The sequence below is a fragment of the Ananas comosus genome, linkage group 3 (assembly GCF_001540865.1).
Source record: "Ananas comosus cultivar F153 linkage group 3, ASM154086v1, whole genome shotgun sequence".
Taxonomy (NCBI): domain Eukaryota; kingdom Viridiplantae; phylum Streptophyta; class Magnoliopsida; order Poales; family Bromeliaceae; genus Ananas; species Ananas comosus.
This window is the reverse complement of record NC_033623.1, coordinates 16,752,000-16,770,870: the sequence shown is the minus strand read 5'-3', so window position 1 is coordinate 16,770,870 and position 18,871 is coordinate 16,752,000. Positions and strand designations below refer to the sequence as shown.

The 18,871-nt window shown below is 38.5% G+C and overlaps 2 protein-coding genes across 9 annotated transcripts; one reads left to right on the top strand and one right to left on the bottom strand.

The window, feature by feature from the left end:
• On the bottom strand, window positions 629-7,775 carry LOC109708192 (histone-lysine N-methyltransferase ASHH3-like). Of its 7 annotated transcripts, none has more exons than XM_020229829.1 (12): window positions 7,550-7,770; window positions 7,274-7,445; window positions 6,822-6,942; window positions 6,501-6,600; window positions 3,830-3,908; window positions 3,545-3,716; window positions 3,391-3,471; window positions 3,141-3,267; window positions 1,893-1,920; window positions 1,657-1,744; window positions 943-994; window positions 629-842 (listed from the first exon to the last, which is right to left on the bottom strand). In XM_020229829.1, exons 1-12 carry the CDS (start codon window positions 7,589-7,591, stop codon window positions 759-761), a joined length of 1,146 nt encoding a protein of 381 aa, XP_020085418.1. In that variant the 5' UTR covers window positions 7,592-7,770; the 3' UTR covers window positions 629-758. The 7 variants fall into 7 exon arrangements, with proteins under 7 accessions (XP_020085418.1, XP_020085417.1, XP_020085419.1 ...); XM_020229828.1 differs by having other exon boundaries at window positions 1,657-1,747; window positions 7,550-7,769; XM_020229830.1 differs by having other exon boundaries at window positions 1,657-1,747; window positions 7,274-7,427; window positions 7,550-7,769.
• On the top strand, window positions 8,363-18,185 carry LOC109708191 (DNA-binding protein SMUBP-2). Of its 2 annotated transcripts, none has more exons than XM_020229827.1 (7): window positions 8,363-9,326; window positions 9,740-10,048; window positions 10,668-10,951; window positions 11,578-12,609; window positions 15,231-15,351; window positions 17,424-17,581; window positions 17,706-18,185. In XM_020229827.1, the coding sequence occupies exons 1-7, from the start codon at window positions 8,567-8,569 to the stop codon at window positions 17,946-17,948; spliced, it is 2,907 nt and encodes a 968-aa protein (XP_020085416.1). In that variant the 5' UTR covers window positions 8,363-8,566; the 3' UTR covers window positions 17,949-18,185. The 2 variants fall into 2 exon arrangements, with proteins under 2 accessions (XP_020085416.1, XP_020085415.1); XM_020229826.1 differs by having other exon boundaries at window positions 8,365-9,326; window positions 15,231-15,399.

Below are 18,871 nucleotides of genomic sequence, written 5' to 3'. Positions count from 1 at the left end.
TTTTTTTTATTCTTTGGTTGTCTTACCTTTCTTTTTTTTCTTCTATTTTTTTATTCTTTGGTTGAGGCACTTTTTCTTTAAGCAATAAAAAATAGATAAATTTGGAGAAATCTCACCCTCCATTTCTTGTCGGGATATATTATTTTTTATTTTATTTTTAACTCCACTTACCGTCTCATTCTCGACGAGAGCGAATTTTTGACGAATTTTTAACGAATTAGAACAGATTGAAGGAAAAAAATAATCTCCTACCTCCCGCTCCATTTATTTGGTGGATTAGTGCGGCGTCATTTATTTGGTGGATTAGTGTGGCGTCGGGACATGTTATATATTTTTATATTTTTTGTTCCACTTACCGCCCCCTTCGGGACAGATTGGGGCGGGAGCTCCACCAACCCAGATCCATTTTCATCCCTAGTCTAGGGTGTTTACGGCTAGGACGGACATAGTAGAGAGGTTTGGTTTATGGAGGGTGAGGTATAGGGACAGTGGGCAGGTCTCATGGATTTGTAGGAGACATATTACAATGAGAGAAAACGAATTGACCTTATGCCAAATGTTATTAGATCAGGCCTACTTGACCATCCCTCCATTAACTTGACCTGAAGAGGAAGGAAGTTCTGTAACATATCAGAACTCATTGTTAACTGTATATTATGCTTCATGGTAAATCAAAGTTCTTGTCCACACTTCGATTGCATAAAATTCCTGGTATTCAACGAGAAAAGCGGACGGACAGAGAAAATTTGGAATACCTCTTAAATTACATCAACCATACACACGAAGTCCCAATCTTCCTTTGACAGGTCAAAATTTTCAATATGCCCATCCTCCTTGATGATCTAACAAAAGGAATGCATGCTATTTCAATCCTAGTGCTTCTGATATTTGAAATTATCCAATATTAGACATGTAACAACTCAAATCAATAATATTGCTTACCGTATGCTCTCTTGAATAGCAGTTAAATCCAAGTATAACACCGCCAACGTACCTGCCACATTTATTGCAAGCTTCACGTTATTGATCAACAGAGGTAAATCTCCAGAAGTTAGAAAAGTGGAATAAAAGCTTATGTTCATTAGCTAAAGGGTAAGGATGTACTCCACAGCACGGCACACATTCATGCGTGTGGAACTTCCAAGGGCTGAATTGCTTAGGCTTTAAACTCAAAATCTATGACAGTTAATGCATTGGCAGATGGTAGATTCTTTGCAATCCATACATCTATTGGGCTTCCTCACAATTAACTTTTTTTTCCGGCACAGCCCACATTCACCTGTGCCAAACTTCGAGGTCTAATTGGTTAGGCTCTAAACTCAAAACCTACAACAGTTAATGCATTGGCAGTATGGTAGACTCTTTGCAATCTATACATCTATGGGTTTTCCTTGCAGTAATTAATTGATAATAACAAAAAATAGGCAGCCAATCAGCTAGCACATTAATGACATATAATTTGAGTTAAGAGAAAAAGAAGTTCGCAGCTGTAACCAAGTAAAGCGTTGGGCAACAATTTAGTTTCAGCCATTAACGCTGCCCCCCGCACCCCCAGCGTGATGCTTCCCCAAACTATAGAGAACTATGTAGTATATACTTAACAATTCAAATTGCATTTTTCCACCCTTGACCAAATAAGAAGAATTCTACCAATACCTTTCATCACAACGAGACCATACTCGTACAACTTCCCCAATACAATTTCTGGAATTGCTCTTTTTTTTCCATGGAACAGAATAGCTTGCTGCTGGAGAGGGAAAGCAACAATAATAAAAGTAAAAGCATGTGAAAACACAAACTCGCATATTTCAGAAGATTGTCACCTTCCCAACTAGCAAGAACTTAACGTAGACGAAATCAATGTAACTATCTATGTAAGAATAGCATTATACCGATATTTGATCTTCCATTTTCTTCATCCTACCAAAAAAAAAAGAAAAGATTACTTAAAGAGTTAGTGGACTGTTCATTTTGACATGCATGTCTTATTTATATAAATTGTAACAACAGTTGTTCGTAATAGTTAATAGTTAATGCTAGACTGTCCGCATTGATTTTCATAATACATACGTGCACAATCATGACTCTATTTTCGTTCCATGTAATGGTAAAACATCCACCAAACTACTGACATTTCATGCCTATTTTACATAGTTAACGTGATATACTCGACAATTTGCGACATAAGAAGAAATATATGTAAATAAAACCCTTTTAGTTTGCATCATTCAAATTGATAGCTGCATTGTTGATCATGATTTAAAACATTAAAATTGCTAGGTTAAAGTGGTTCTGCAGCCAGTGAAAAGAAAAAATATAGAGCTACTGCAATAATTCCATATTACTCACAGTTCAAACAAGTAAATGCTCTTAGATTCGTAAGTCCTTAAGGACATCTTTGGCATCAGTTTTGTCCAGTTTCTTTAAAGTTATTATACTGTTTCATGTTACTCATTAACAGGCTTAGCATCAATTATTTCTATGGTTTGAAAAGCAAAAACGAAGTATAGTAAATTATTTCGCTTAAAAAGCAATACTTAAAAGAACGGTCATTGGAAAGTGAAAGTATATGAGCAAGATATCTCAACTTCAAGTTCTCATATGGTCTTAAAACGCGGTACTGGTTCTGTTCATCACTGAAAAAAAGGGTTTCAAGAGTTTCAGCAGTTTCAGATAAGTTTCCATGTTTTTCTATTGGAAATTTATAAGAACTTAAAAAGAAGGGGAACAAGAAATTTAAGGGGAAAAGGTGAAAATTTTGGAAAACTAAGGACTTGAAAATTTCAAGTTAATAAATACAATGATAAGCAACACTACTACAAAGGATCCAAGGGATAACCAACTATAGTTCATCATAGTGATACTTCAAAGCCAATATTTCCTAATTTTGATGTTTTTTGTATCATTAGAAGGCTGCGACAGAAAACAGTCTAATTCTTGCCAAAATTTTCCAATATCTTTGAGATTACAATGCTAAAGGGACGAAAAGGAACCCGAAATTTAGCATACTGGTACTTTCAAAAACAAAAATCGAGCATAATTGAACATGCAATGTGACTGAAAAATGCACCTAAGATGCCATGAATTGCTTTCATAAACAAGTAAAAAAGGTAAAAAGTGCAGATTCTATATGGTGCCACCTCAAAGAGAGTAAGTTGAACATCCGTATCTGAAGAGAGCTTTAGTTTGCTATGCTTGTTACCCAGTTTCTGCCTGCAACCTAGGGCACCACAATAGCAATCTTGATCTGCTCCAAATTGTACAAATCTGCATATCTTAGCAACATAATCAGTAATTGAATTAAAAAAGAGCCATGCATAAGCATGTTGAAAGAGATGTAGTATGCCCAAAACCAGGGCACAAAAAAAAAGGTGTATTAGAAGAACATACTGATAGTCATAAGTCAGTTCTTCCTCTTTTCTTATGTCACGAGTAGCAAATATACCAATACGGGTTTCACCATCAATTGCCCTATAAAAAGACATAAAATACAGTTTGGTATCCCACCAAACGACAAAATAAAATAAATGGAAGTGTGGACGACCATTTTTGCATCTCAGTGTTAGGTTGACAGCTGTGGTTTATAAATCTAGACTTGTTTCCCTTGTATGTAGCATCAATAACCATGTCACGATTGATCTCACAGAGATAAAAATTAGTCTCCCCACAGTGCTTCATTTTCCACAGCCTTTCCTCACACTTTTTATCATCTATGACTGTTAAATCAAGAAAGGAGTGAACATGTCAGTTCCTATTAAAATGTGAAACATCATACAGCCAAATCTATTGTTTTAACACAAAAAAAATGCTACTAGATGAATATTATTACCTTCACCGACATATTCAATCACAAAATCTCCCCGTTTTATGTCTTCATCTGCTACAAGTCCCAGTCCACACCTCTCTGTCTATAAAAAATTGTTCCACTGATTTAGAACAAAAGGAACAACATCTGAGATCCATAACTTGAAAAGGAAGGAACAGAAGGAACATCTAATTGGGCAGAACAAACTGGCTAAAGTTATGCTAAATCAAAGATTAAGAAGTCTTCTGTTGCCTCTTGCAACCAAGGTAATAACACTCTATTTGACAAGACCCCTGCAAAGAAATCGATACTTTTGGCACAAAATGCATTATCGGACAAGGCCCCTACAAAGAAATCAATACCTCTTCTGATTTTCATTTACTTTTTTTTTTTTGGCACAAAATGCATCTAAGCATACCTCCTAATCGGCCAATTACTACATGCTCCTCGAGGGAAAAGAAATAACTTCAACTTGAGAAGATCAATTATTGGATCATCAAGCAATCTTATACATATCCACATATATGTACTATTTCAGAAGCATTTCTTCGAAGGTGCACCTAAAGCAGTCAAGAGCATTGCTTTATATCTTACCAATTAATATTTTAATGTATATTCACTTGTTATTATGTAATAGTATCTTCAGATTTACCAAAGAATGCACACAAGTTTATTATTAGTTACAACATGATGATCGGCACTTCTTAATATTTTCTTGTAGATGCTTATAGGCATATTCCTTATAGCATAGAAAAACTTTGCTTTTGGTCTATTTATGTAATTATTTTATGGCTGGAAATACCCAGTTTTCTCTCTATCAGGTCAGATATTCTGATAGAATTTGCATTTCTTCAAATAACCATGATCTCAAACCATAAAAAGGGTCAGATATTCTGATCGAATTTGCATTATCCTTTCAAAAAATAGAATTTGCATTTCTTGAAATAACCATGATCTCGAACCATAAGGAGACATACTGCAAATAAGCAAACCAGTCACAGGAATTATCGAAAAATTTTAGTGAAAATGCCAATTTAAGATTAAACGAGAATTTCAAAACCTTCATTCCAAGCTGTACAGTTATTTCCATCCATTTTAACTTATCTCATATCTACATCAACATAAATCACATTATCTCAGCTCCTTCCCAGTTCCAAATTCTCTTCACAGTTTATTATTAGTAGGAAAGGACCAAACTAGGGAATAAAATCATGTAGCGTCAAGAAATTATGCTTAATCAGAACTTTTAAAAACTATACATGTTTTGTTCACATTTTACGAGAGAAATGATTGCAGGCATTCTATAGCTTACTTCTCAAAATAAGCATAAGTGAAGACAGATCTTCAACACCTGAAATGATATATACATACACTCAATTATGCACCGACCATGCCAATTAGAGACATATCACGTCATTGTTATGACATTGATATGGAAGGACATAAATTATTAAATGATACAACACTCTATTAAATGGAGTGCTCTTTCTTCGGTTAATCACAAAGGACATAAATTGTTATGATAGGCAGTCAACACGAATACGGAAACTGATGTAGCATCTACAATACAAAAATGATATGCATATTTTGATAAGTAATAAGAATTAGCACAAGAGAGGTAGCATAGTTGCAAAGATAGCATTGGTTGCAAAATAAGAGCCTGATGGCTGGGTATCTTGTTAGATAATATAAAACAACAATTGTTCTCCAAATGCTTAAGATACAAGAGAACCATGTTTTTAAACATTTTATATTCAACTCTATCCCTTATGTCTAGGTTTGATACTTTTTGATAGACAAAAAACGTGGAATAGTAAATGAGAGGAAATTAAATAAAGAAAGGAGACCGATGGGACTCGAACTTAGGACTTTCTGCTATGGTACAATTTATAAATGAAAGAACTGTTGTTCTTCAAAAGCTTAAACTATCAAAGAAAGTTTTTTTTTTTCTTTTTGTATTTTATATTCAACACATCTAAAGAACAGTCATTGGTTGCAACAACAAGGCACACCGGCTCTGGAAATAGAACTGTGCAGTGATGAGGGTGCTCGAACTGAAGTACACCATATTAAGATTTAACCTCCGCACAAAGCCTCAAGTAGCAAATCTTGAAAATAGTGATTCTTATACCAAACAAATTAGCAGTGAAGATACTGTAGTGGCAAATAAGGCGAACAAATCAGACAAACATATGGGTAAAACAGCTTATCATATCAACAGGCCGATATAGTATAATTGGAAAGTGCACACTAAGCAACGAGAGCGTATATAATAATAAATAAAAAGATGAGTTGTAGAAAGCATAGATTAGTTTGGCATTGTAAGATACTGATTTAAGTCGAATTGGAATGGAAAGGGAAATACGAGCTGGCTAAACTCAAATTGTGAGAAGTGTTCCCTCCAATTATAGAACACTTTTCGTGGTGGCGAAACAATGAGGTCCAAAAAGCAATTAACGTAAAAAATAGAGTACAAAGAGCACAAAGACGCATTTGGTGCATCCAAGCCCGGAAGTTCAGCACAAATGATGGTGACAAAAATATACATGCTAAGCCCATGAAACAAAATTGAAATATAGCTGATAGAGAATGCGTCACAAGTAAGGACGAAGGCATCTTACAACACAGCAAGACGGGAAGAAGGCATCTTAAACACAGCAAGACGAGAAAGAAATCTCAGCAGGTAAAGTTTTACCTCAATCAATTTTACTTTCTTAATAGGGCGGTTTTGAAACGGTTTGTTAGCACATAAACTGCCACACTTGCAACTTCTTGAGCAGGTAGACAAAAGCATTCTGCATGACAAAAAGAAGAAGAGGAAGAAGAAGGGAGCAGCAAGAAAGAATAGAAAAAAAGCATTCGACTGAACAAGGGTGGCCATGAGAAGATAATAAAAGATGGAAAGCCTCCAGAGAACACCATCATTCATGGCATGGTGCTTTGCACAATATGAAGCTACAGGTATGGTTTCTTCGTTATTTTTTAAAACGGCACAAAAAATTTTGAATGTGCTCACCCACAAAGGCAATCTCTTTCGCAGACAGAGACGGATGATATTCCAGAAGGGGGAGGAGTGCAGGAACAGAAGATGCCGTCATCGTCAGCATGCCTTTTGATCCTTTTGGTCAGATACACATCTTATGCGTGGTCAAGAGAAACAACAGGTAATCTTATATATACTGTGAGACACTGAGAAATGTGAAATAGAAGTTGCAAATTTCGTAAGTAAAATTGTTCCCTTGCTTATGCTTGAATTGGCCTTTTCGCTTTTGTTTCTTCTCAAATTTCTTCTTTAATTTTCAGTAGATCAGAGAGTTTGAATGCCTACACTACGTAATAATCATGATAGAAGGACTGACGAGGAAAAAAAAATGAAGAGAGAACTTGTCAGCGCGTGGAATGAAAAGAAGGCGATGAAGAAGAAAGGGGCAAAAGTAGGGGAAGCGAGGGGATTGCGAAATAGGATGCTGCGCCTGATGGAGGTGTATGGCGTGGCGGCCTTAAGCGGCTTCTTGAGCCAGTCCGGAAGCTGGAAATCCACGGGGGAGTCGTAGTCGTCCCCAAGCTGATGCAGCAGCTGCTGGAATGCAACAGCAGAACCGGACACGGAGGAGGAGCCCTTCTGCCGCCACGCAAAGAACTGACGATAAATACTATTGGAATGATACACTAGAATTCGGGGGAACAAAAAGATGAGAGAGAGAATCGACAGATCGGTGGTATGTGAAGGCAACTAGAACGAACCTCCTTCCTTTTCGTCGCGGTCGAGCAGGGCGATCTAATCATTGCCGCGAAACAGAGAAACAGAAAGAGAAGATGCAATTGGCGCGGCCGGAAGACAGAGAAGGCGGAAGTAGCGATCAATGGCGTTCGCTGGAAAGCTCAGCGGCCTGCGGGGACGACAGACCGACCATTCATTATGCAGTCGAATAAAAACGGTGCAAAATGGCGGTTGCCGTTGGTCGAGAGCAGCCTGCGAGCCTTGTACCGCATCCAACCCAACGATGGATGGGCTGCAAGAACCCTGCGAGACGGTTTGGTCCAAACCTTGCTGAGAGCCTGCTCGGCTCGGCAATGTGGTGTGCTTCGCAAGAGAACTAAGGGGCCATTCGGCCCAGCTTAAGTACGGCCTGTTTGACTTTTTACCCGGCGCGCCGCCTGCGTTAACTCACAAACTATAGTCTCTGTTGTTAACGAGTTAGTAGTTTCAGTTGGCATGTGGTAACTCGAGCTGGCAATACCCAGATTGGCAAGTCAGACTGGAAAGGTCGGATTAGAACGAATCGCATTTGAAGTGGTGAGGCCAGTCGGATGCATGTCTCTGTTCCCTCTCGTTTCTTCTGCGGCCAGTATACAACCTCCTCGAAGGCCCACTACGTTCGAAGGGCGTCTATCCGATCCCCACGCAAGCCGAAGATCCGCAAGCAGGCCAGTTGTGCACTCAACCATTGGTCATTCCAAACTCTACGTAGCAAATTCCCTGGCCGCGGACGCACGGCCCACAAGCCTCCACCCGGAGGCCGGTAGCCTATAAAATTCGGCAGAAAGCCTTTAAAATTCGGCAGAAAAACGGGGAAAATAGAAAAGAAAATAACGAGAAGGCGGAGTAATGTGTTGTTGAAAAAAAAAGAGAGGAAAAGAGGGACGTCCCGCTTTCGGGCGGCCCCTCCCCCTCTTGTTCCCGTTCGTTCTCTCCTCCCTGCTTCTCTTTGTTCTCTGTTCCTTCGCGTTGGATGAGCGTGGTGGAATAGAGAGAGAGAGATGAAGGGTGCCGTTTGCTGCTCGTGTGGTGCTGCCGCCTTGGGATCGGCAATGCCCTTGCCCTTGCCCTCGCCCTCCTGGTTTCGGGCTTCTTATTCCCAACTCCGAGTCCACAGCAACCACAAGCAGGGGGGTATCTCTCACTCCGCTTCTTCTGCGGGACCCCTCTCTCCTTCACTCCCCATTCGCACCGCCGCCGGAAGGGCGAGAGCATCTGCTGCCCTCCCCCCTCCTCTGGCAGGACCGCGTGCCAAGAGAAAGAGGAGGAAGAAGCAGAAAGAGGAGGCAGCCGCATCGGCCACGGCGGAAGGTTCTGAGGAGGAGTGCGTGCCGTCGGCGGAGGAGGCGTCCATCAGCGTGGGGGCGGTGTACCAGAACGGGGATCCGCTGGGGCGGAGGGAGCTGGGCAAGTGCGTGGTGCGCTGGATCAGCCAGGGCATGCGCTCCATGGCCTCCGACTTTGCCTCCGCCGAGCTCCAGGGTGAGTTCTCCGAGCTCCGCCAGCGGCTGGGCGTTGGCCACGGGGCCAGCATTGGGGGCCTCGGCTTCGTCATCCGGGCCCAGCCCTACCTGTACGCCGTCCCCATGCCCAAGGGCCTGGAGGCCCTCTGCTTCAAGGCCTGCACCCACTACCCCACCCTCTTTGACCACTTCCAGCGCGAGCTCAGGGACGTCCTCCAGGACCTCCAGCGTCAGGCCGTCATCACCGACTGGCGCGCCACCCAATCCTGGATGCTTCTCAAAGACTTTGCCAATTCAGGTTCCCTTCCGCTTCCTACGTTTTTCTCCAACATATGATAATAGAATTAAAAACCCTTGCCTAGTAATTGTTCAGACTAATGATTTTACATTTTTGTTCTTACTTAAAATTGGGAACCTGATATTGGCGTAATATCTGCTTGGTTTGAGATTGTGTTCAAACTGACATCGGCAGTTCCACAAGTTAAAATGACAAAGTCTGTTCATGTAAACCGAATTTAACCAGTCAAGCAGTGGGCTAATTTAAAGTGGTATTGAGGATAGTCAATATCATAGCGCTGCCTCAACCTGATGTTCATGATTGCTGATTTTGTGGCCCTTTCTTTCCCTTATCTGTTATTAATGTAATTACACTTGGCGTGTTCATTTGCCACTGTTATTAATGAAATTATGCTTGACTGTTTTCATTTGCAGCACAGCATCGAGCGGCAGTGCGAAAGACTCCCCAGAGTAAGGCAGTGCATAGTGGTCTTGGGATAGAGCTGAAAAAAGCTAAAGTAATGCTGAAAAAGATTGAAGACTTTGTGAAGCAGATGTCAGACCTTCTTCGCATAGAGCGGGATGCGGAGCTGGAGTTCACTCAAGAAGAGCTGAATGCAGTTCCGACACCAGAGAGTAATTCTGACTTGCTTAAACCGATTGAATATTTGGTGAGCCATGGGCAGGCACAGCAAGAGCAATGCGACACCATTTGCAATTTGAATGTGATTAGCTCTTCAACTGGTAAGCTCACTGTTTCTGCTAGCTTTCAAACTTACAAATCTTTCATCAGACAAAAGTTAATTGTGAAAAAAAAAGAAAAAATTATATGACGGTGGAGCTTTCATGGACTGTACTCACTGTAAGTTGGTGGTCCCTGAGGAAAGTTTTTCTCTTACTAGTACATGACCTCATTGAGTTATTATCTATAGATCAACCTATGATTTCTTTATTGCTATTCTCTGGAATCTGAAGTACATTGTCCGTTGTGACTTGTTGTCCAATTATAGTATCAGTTGAGCACATAAATCTGTTTTCTTGAAAACTAGAAACACAAAGTGTTACATGCTTGACTGATGAGTCGACCACTCACTTGCATATAGATGCCAAAAATAGGTTCTTGGATATGATTTGATTTACTTTTTTTTTTTTTTTCCTATGGTAAGAAAATAGTAGTAAATGTTTTTTGCCAAAGACTAATCAATGGAAGTTTCTTCTCCAGATAAATCATAAATGGTGGCTTCAATATTCATGATATTCTGGCATATATTTACTCTCGCAAAGTGGAAGATTGTCAGTAGCTCTAGGAAAACTGTTGTTATTAAATCCCTGCAAAATGTTTTGTGTCGTAAAATGCCTGCAGGTTTGGGAGGTCTGCACTTGGTCCTATTTAAAGTTGAAGGTAACAATAGATTGCCCCCAACCACTCTTTCTCCAGGGGACATGATTTGTGTGAGAACATGCAATAGCTCAGGTGCAGGAGCGACATCTTGCATGCAAGGTTTTGTTTATAATTTAGGTGAGGATGGTCGTAGCATCACTGTGGCTCTTGAGTCTCGCCATGGTGATCCTACCTTCTCTAAGCTATTTGGGAAGAGCATCCGCATCGACCGTATACAAGGACTGGCAGATTCACTTACATATGAGGTATTCAAACAGTGCAATCTTCATACATCCTCACTTAGATAAAGCCCTAGTTTTCAGATTGTTGAAGATAGCTTCAAGATTTAGTTGCTTTGTGTAGTGCTATTTGGTTTTGCTGTTACTTCTACTAAACTTCTTTTGCATGATTGAATCTCTGCATTAGGGAACAAGGTTATCCCATCGATCTGAAAGAGTCATTAGTTAATCATGACTACTCTAGAAAAACAGCTTTACCATAGTCTCAAACTACTTGAAGACTAATATCTATCTCCTTTGCATTACATCTTGCTATAAGGAACTTCTCTTTGTAATTTATTTAATCATGCCCGAGACGATGACTTTGTAACACTTAATCTTGTTGCATTTTCCATACCTTTATTATCCTCTAGATGCCTTGTTATATCTGAACAGTGAAAAATTCTATAGAATAATGAGAAGTGAGTTATCCAAGTTGAATTTTGTGTAGAAATAGATGTTTTGTTCAGTTGTGCTCGTAAGGTGATTGGAATGCTGTCTACAAATTCAAAAGTTGCATATTTAAGTCTATCAGAACAATTAAAACAGGGTCATGCTGGTTTCCCTTGTAGTTGATTTACTTATCTTGTTCTTTTCAACATTTGATTTGGCAGCGCAACTGTGAAGCATTAATGCTTCTCCAGAAGAATGGTTTACAGAAAAGAAATCCTTCAATTGCTGTGGTGGCTTCTCTCTTTGGGGACAAGGAAGACATTATGTGGCTTGAGCAGAATCATCTCATCGAATGGGGTGAGTCAAAACTTGATGGACTAGTAAAGAAGGAAAAGTTTGATGACTCCCAATTAAAAGCTATTGCCTTAGGCTTGAATAAGAAGCGGCCTCTTCTGATAATTCAAGGACCTCCTGGTACTGGCAAGACTAGATTATTGAAGGAACTAATAACCCTTGCTGTCCAGCAAGGTGAGCGTGTACTTGTAACAGCTCCTACGAATGCAGCTGTGGATAATCTGGTTGAGAGACTCTATGATTCTTGGTTGAATATTGTACGTGTTGGAAATCCTGCCCGTATATCTTCAACCGTGTCTTCAAAATCTCTAGAAGAAATAGTTAACAACAGGCTTTCAGATTTTAAGAAAGAGTTTGAGAGGAAAAAATCGGATTTAAGAAAGGACCTCAGGCTTTGCTTAAAGGATGACTCCCTAGCAGCAGGTATCCGTCAACTCTTAAAACAGCTTGGGAAGACTTTGAAGAAGAAAGAGAAAGAAACCATAAAAGAAGTGTTGTCAAATGCCCAGGTTGTCCTATCGACTAATACTGGAGCAGCTGACCCCGTCATCCGAAGACTGGACAGCTTTGATCTGGTCATTATAGATGAGGCGGGGCAAGCAATTGAACCATCATGCTGGATCCCCATTTTGCAAGGGAAGCGCTGCATATTGGCAGGTGATCAGTGTCAGCTTGCACCAGTTATTTTGTCCAGAAAGGCTCTGGAAGGTGGTCTTGGTATGTCTCTCTTGGAAAGAGCGTCAGCTCTACATGATGGTTGGCTAACCACAAGATTGACGATTCAATACCGAATGCATGATGCAATAGCCAGTTGGGCATCAAAAGAGATGTATGAAGGATTGTTGAAGTCTTCTCCAACCGTCTCGTCGCATCTTCTTGTCGATTCTCCATTTGTGAAGGTATGCTTTCTAACATTTAATAGTATCTTACTAATGCCTTAACCTATTGTATTTAGCTGGTGCATAAATCTTTTCACGCTAAACTTGGAATTCAGCATGCAACCTCAGCTGCTTAAATGCTTAGGAAACCAGTAGATCATCAAACAATACAGTGCATCATACTCCCTCGTTAGTTGGTTATGACAATGTGGTAGATGATATTATCTATTTTAGTATGCTCTTCCTTCGATGGAGTAAACCAATGATTTGGTTATCAACTAGCATGTGTGTGGTTCTATTGTTATGACCAACTCCTCTTGTTAAGTTCCATTAGTACTTAGTAGTCCATATTCAATTTGAGACATTGCTCTGCTTTCTTCCTGAACCATCAACCTTGCTTCTCTTGGGAGAAAGATATTCCTCAAGATGTGTGGTGTACAATAAAACATCTTCTATCAAATGGTGATCATGAAGTTTTAGGTAGTACAATTGGCACGATTTCCTAGTTTCGATTTTATATTCAAATAGACCTCATTGTCACAGGAGAGGGCTATTTGTATCTATATTTGGGCTATCCTAACGTGCATTTGCCTTTTTGTTGTAAAAAAATACTTAATAAAGTTAGAAAGCTTCCAAAAAAAGAGTTTTAATATTCTAGTCAGAGGTACTATATTCTAGTTTTTATTGTACACATTGAATATAAATATTAATAAACACTGCTATATAGTAGCTTAATCTTTTGGGTAAACAATAATTGTTTCATATAATTTAACATGGTTTAGACCAAGAGGTCTTGAATTCGAGTCTCATTAGGCACGTAGCACTATGTAATTTACTTCTATTTAATTCAAATCCATGTCCCGTGCCTATTAAAAGTCTCTAGTCGAGGAGGAAGGAAAAGTATTGAGTATAAATATTAAAAACATCGTTCTCTGATAGCTTAAGCTTTTGGAAAACAACGGTTATTTCATATAATGTACCAATACAATTTTCTGATAATGTCCTAGTCTCCTAGACGACTACTTATATCTTTGCTTTATTAAAGAACCATGCAGCACTTGCATAGCTTGGTGTAGGATTCACACCACTTAGGTTGAAAATTTTTCAATACCATCGATAATACAGTTGTGTTCTTTACATGAAAGATCAATCTGATGGTAATGACGACTGTTAGTCATGACACCTTCTTTTCACACATGCATGATGGATATGAAAGGCACATTGATGAGAGTTGAGACAAGCGACGGGACTTAACTTGCAATATAGTTTGGGCAGAATTAGATAAATTGCATTGTTAGCCTCTGAACTTTCATAAAAGTTTCACTTCCCATTCTTTTAAAGTTAATTTAACAACCTCCGAGCTTCTATAGATATATCAATTGACTCATTTTGCCATTTGATGTTAAGTTCATTGATGGAAAGACGATGTGTGACTTGGTCAACGCCTTCTTTTTTTGGTTGAAAAAATAGTACCAAAAGGTTGCTTTCAATCTGAAAATATATCTGTTAACTGCAGCTGATGAAATGGGCTCATATTGTCAGTTGTCAAACTCTAAGCTCTACTTGGGGCCTTTGGTGCATAGGTTACAGAAACTGTTTATGTGCCATTCATGTCATCATTAGACTTATGACACATGACAGGATGGGCCAATTTGTTACATTTATAGAAGTTTAGGGAGCAATAAGTTCACTTTAAAAGAATATTGTTCAAAGTGAAATAATGAGTTTGGGGGATAACTTTGCAATTTATTTAGTGGGAGTTTAACCACCAAATTTGTTTATGATGAGATTGAACACACGACCTCAGAGAATGGTGGGAACTTTGGGATGTAGCATGTTACCAGAAAAGATTGAATTGAGAAGAAACAACACAATAGTGTCTGTCTTAACAAGACCATCAAGATCCTGCCCTTTTGCTCAACTTATCATGCTTATCAATGTTAGATTATCGTGCATGGCACAGGCAGAGAATGGTGAAAGAACCACGATTGGAGTAAGCTAGAGAATGAATTTGTCAGCACCTAAGCGGTGGGAGGAGGATGTGATCTTTCATGCCTTTGGGAATGAAGCTAACAAACTCAGTGGTAGTGGCTTAATAAGGAGATCTGCATGTTTTCATGACTCTTAATAAGGATCAGTTTACTTTGGGACATTCTTTGTAACTATAGCAATCCTTAGGTTGTGAAATTTCCTTGTCAGGTAAATTTTACTCATCTACTGCATGAAGGACGAGTACTCTGGGTACTATCTCACAGATAGCGTGAACAATAAAAAATTCTAGCTTGTGACCATGGGTTAGAAGCTTGATTTTGAAGCCCCGGACCATATAAACTTCATCATTTTGCAAGTCCGAGATTTCTCAGTCAATGCATGACACCATCACACATAAGATCAAAACACAATATACAAGGCTAGTCACAATTCATTGTCCGACCACACTTTTTTGCAAAGCTTTCGCCATCTAGGCCAATATGTAGTAATTATATATGCTTAATCTTCTGTTATAACTCATTCTCCTAGCAGATTCGTAAGGAACAAATCTGTAAACATGTTAAAACTTGATATGGTGTAATATCATTTATCAAACTTTTTGAAGAGAAATTTATTGTAGATTTCTAATCACATAATTTGGTTTTGATCAGGTTACGTGGATAACTCAATGCCCTCTGCTCTTACTTGATACGCGAATGCCGTATGGCAGCTTATATGTTGGTTGTGAGGAGCATTTGGACCCCGCTGGCACAGGATCTTTTTACAATGAAGGTGAAGCTGACATAGTTGTGCAACACGTTTTTAATCTTATTTATTCTGGTATACATCTCTTCCTCTTTAACCTATGTATTCCTCTTTTGTATGCACGTGCTCTTTGCGAAGAAATGAATATTTCATTATTCTGGGTGTATGCAAATAACTCATGTCATTGGATATGAGACTTACTGAATTTTACATGCTATATACTGGATAATTTAGAGCATCCGCACAATAGATAGGTTGACTAATTCCATGAAGAGGGGTCATTGTAACGATCTAGCCCACTAGCAGTAATAATTTGTTAGGCTCAAACCAATGGCCCAAAATACTTAAGCTTAATTATTATTACTAGAGCTCTTGGTCCTTATATTCTCATACACAATTATCTTTTCATCCAGTGTGGAACTATTAGGACGTTACAGTCTTGGTACTGGATAGAGATGAATCTTATGAAGATAAGTCAGATTGAACATTATCTATGGATTTGAAGTAGGTTAAAATTCAGATTTCATGCCCAACATTGTTCTTCAAGTGTTTGCTTTACTATTTTAGATCAAATTCTATGTAATTTGTTTTACTCTACTTTTGGATTGCTTGCAGCATTGTCTTTTTGATGAACAAATTAGAGATGCTTGCTTGAGAATGTACAAATATTAGTTACAGTAACAAATTTCTTGATAAAATTAAGGGAAAACTTCAAAAACACTCCCTGTGGTTTCGCACTTTTTCATTTTAGTACCCTGTGGTTTAAAGTGTATCAAGTTAGTACCCTGTGGTTTCGTACTTTTTCATTTTAGTACCCTGTGGTTTAAAGTGTATCAAGTTAGTACCCTGTGGTTTCGCACTTTCTCATTTTAGTACCCTGTGGTTTAAAGTGTATCAAGTTAGTACCCTGTGGTTTCGCACTTTCTCATTTTAGTACCCTGTGGTTTAAAGTGTATCAAGTTAGTACTCTGTGGTTTTATTTTTGTATCAAGTTAGTATCCTGTGGTTTTATTTTTGTATCAAGTTAGTGCCCTGTGGTTTTATTTTTCTCTTAATAAAATGTTAAACCACATGGTACTAAAGTGAGAAAGTGCGAAACCACAAGGTACTAACTTAATACACTTTAAACCACATGGTATTAAAGTGAGAAAGTGCGAAACCACAGAATACTAACTTGATACACTTTAAACCTTAGGGTACTAAGGTGAGAAAGAGTGAAACCACAAGAGGGGTATTTGAAGTTTTCCCTAAAATTAAATATTAACTGTTAATATGTAATTCTCTATCTGCCAACATCAGTGTCAGCATACACAAAAAAAAAAAAAAATATACATACTCATTTAAAAATGGCCTGTCAACTCTTGGTTTTAGCAAAGATCGTCGATTTTGAATTTGGGACGGAGAAGATGAGTTGATTCAGCAGCTGCTGGGAGTATCACAAAAAAGCATTGACTAAAATAAGTTGAATTGAATTGGCTTACCCTAGTAGAACATTATCTACCATATCTTGATGTTGACGTGATACCATTTGTCGTGAGTTTCTACATCAATTGAAAAGTTGTAATTTCTGTACAGTAATTATTTTCAGGATCTTCTATATTGTGTGGGTGGTATTTGTGACTATATTTCTTATACTCTTATTAGGCCATGTTTGGATGCATTATAAAGCAAAGACTGGTATAACTATTCTGTGTTCCTAAAAAACTTTGTTATAAGGTGCTTGGCTGCTTTAAGTAGACACCTGAAAAGATAGTTACTGTATGGACCAAAAAGTAGGGTTAAAATAAAATTTACTCAAACTTTTAGAATTGGGTTACATGATTTTCTATTTTAGTCAGACTTAAACCACAGAATATAAACTCCGTAGAGTTTTCTGGCAGTGCATCCAAATAGGGCCTTAACATCGTAAGAGTCTATTTTGTTTGTTGTTACAAATAACCTCATCTTTTTCTGATTTTTATTTCTTGCCAAGAATAATGATATTCCTCTCTCTTTCTAAGCCATATATGACCAGCCTTAGGACAAATTAGTTTGCCATGTAATACATTAAAACCATTCAGCTGCATTAATTACTAAATGAAGTATTTTATTCTGTATAGGGGTCTCTCCGACGGCCATTGCGGTTCAATCACCTTATATTGCTCAGGTGCAGTTGTTGAGGGACAGGCTTGATGAATATCCAGAAGCTTCTGGCGTTGAGGTTGCAACTGTAGACAGCTTTCAAGGAAGGGAGGCTGATGCCGTCATCATATCAATGGTACCTCGCCCACATAATTTTGCAAATAAAGCACATACATATATAAGCTTTGACTTGTGCCGATAACTTGCGCAGGTATTAATTATCATCATTTAGTTATTCACATGATGAATGTTGCATGTAGGTGCGATCGAACACATTAGGAGCGGTTGGATTCTTGGGCGACAGCAGGCGAATGAATGTGGCGGTAACGAGGGCGCGCAAGCACGTTGCTGTCGTCTGCGACAGCTCAACCATTTGCCACAACACCTTCTTGGCCAGGCTCCTTCGTCACATCCGACGCTATGGGAGAGTCAAGCATGCGGAGCCCGGTTCCTTTGGAGGCTCTGGAATGGGCTCCAGCCCCATGTTGCCCTCCATCAGTTAGATTCTTCTCGCTCTTTGTATGGTTACCATTTGGTTTAGTAATTTTTTTTCCCTATTTAGGAGAAGTGAAAAATCACTTCTACCTTGGTGCAATAGTAAATCAATACTCAAAAGGGTGTTTTCTTTTTCTTTTTTTTTTTTTGAAAGAAAAAGAATGGTCGCTTATAGTTTGAAAAGGTAAAGATTTTCTATATCAACAGTCAATTTATTTTAATCTAATTTGATTTTTGTTTTCTAACTACCATCGACGAGTGATTATCCTACAATGGACCCGTAAAGTTCAATTATAATACAGTGGCCCCTTAAACTTCAATTATATTACAGCCTAGTTTAGCATTGTGATGGTGCCAAGTACCACTTTTATATTATGAAGGTTTAATATATATTTATATGCACACACTATGAAATTACGGTTGTAACCGCCATTAGATCGGTGACAATTGAGACCATTGTTATAGTATTGAAAGAGAAAAAATTCTAAAGTACTTTTAAATTTGTTAGATCTTTTATAAATACAAAAATAGCAACTTAGGCTAGCATATTACCAGACTAAGCCTACATATCAATATTCAAAAATTTTAATGTTAAATAATTATTTTTTTTTTGTCAAGAATGAAATAGGGAATGGACAGATTGTTTATATAAATGAATGATTTATATTAATAAATTTTAATTTAAAATATTAGATGACTTTTTGCAAGAATGCTACAGTTAGGAAGAACGGCCGAATGGTTAGAACTATCGTAAACGGTGATTTGTGTGTACGACTACCAATGTGCCGTGAGTTTGGAAAGTGAGTTGGAGAGTGAGTTTATACTCAGTTCCTATTCATTTGATGCATTGTCAAAAGCAACGGGCGGAACACTTACTATTAACTCTTTTCTTTTTGGGAAAACTTCAAAAATCTTCTTGTGATTTCAATTT

Excerpts from the sequence above, each read along its gene's own strand:
- LOC109708192 (XM_020229828.1), bottom strand. The coding sequence starts at position 7,591 with ATGATTAGATCGCCCTGCTCGACCGCGACGAAAAGGAAGGAG. Across the intron at positions 3,909-6,500 it reads AGAAAGTAAAATTGATTGAG|ACAGAGAGGTGTGGACTGGG; the intron begins GTAAAACTTTAC and ends AATTTTTTATAG. Across the intron at positions 1,748-1,892 it reads AAATGGAAGATCAAATATCG|CAGCAAGCTATTCTGTTCCA; the intron begins GTATAATGCTAT and ends TTCCCTCTCCAG.
- LOC109708191 (XM_020229826.1), top strand. The coding sequence starts at position 8,567 with ATGAAGGGTGCCGTTTGCTGCTCGTGTGGTGCTGCCGCCTTGGGATCG. Across the intron at positions 9,327-9,739 it reads CAAAGACTTTGCCAATTCAG|CACAGCATCGAGCGGCAGTG; the intron begins GTTCCCTTCCGC and ends TTTCATTTGCAG. Across the intron at positions 17,582-17,705 it reads ATGCCGTCATCATATCAATG|GTGCGATCGAACACATTAGG; the intron begins GTACCTCGCCCA and ends TGTTGCATGTAG.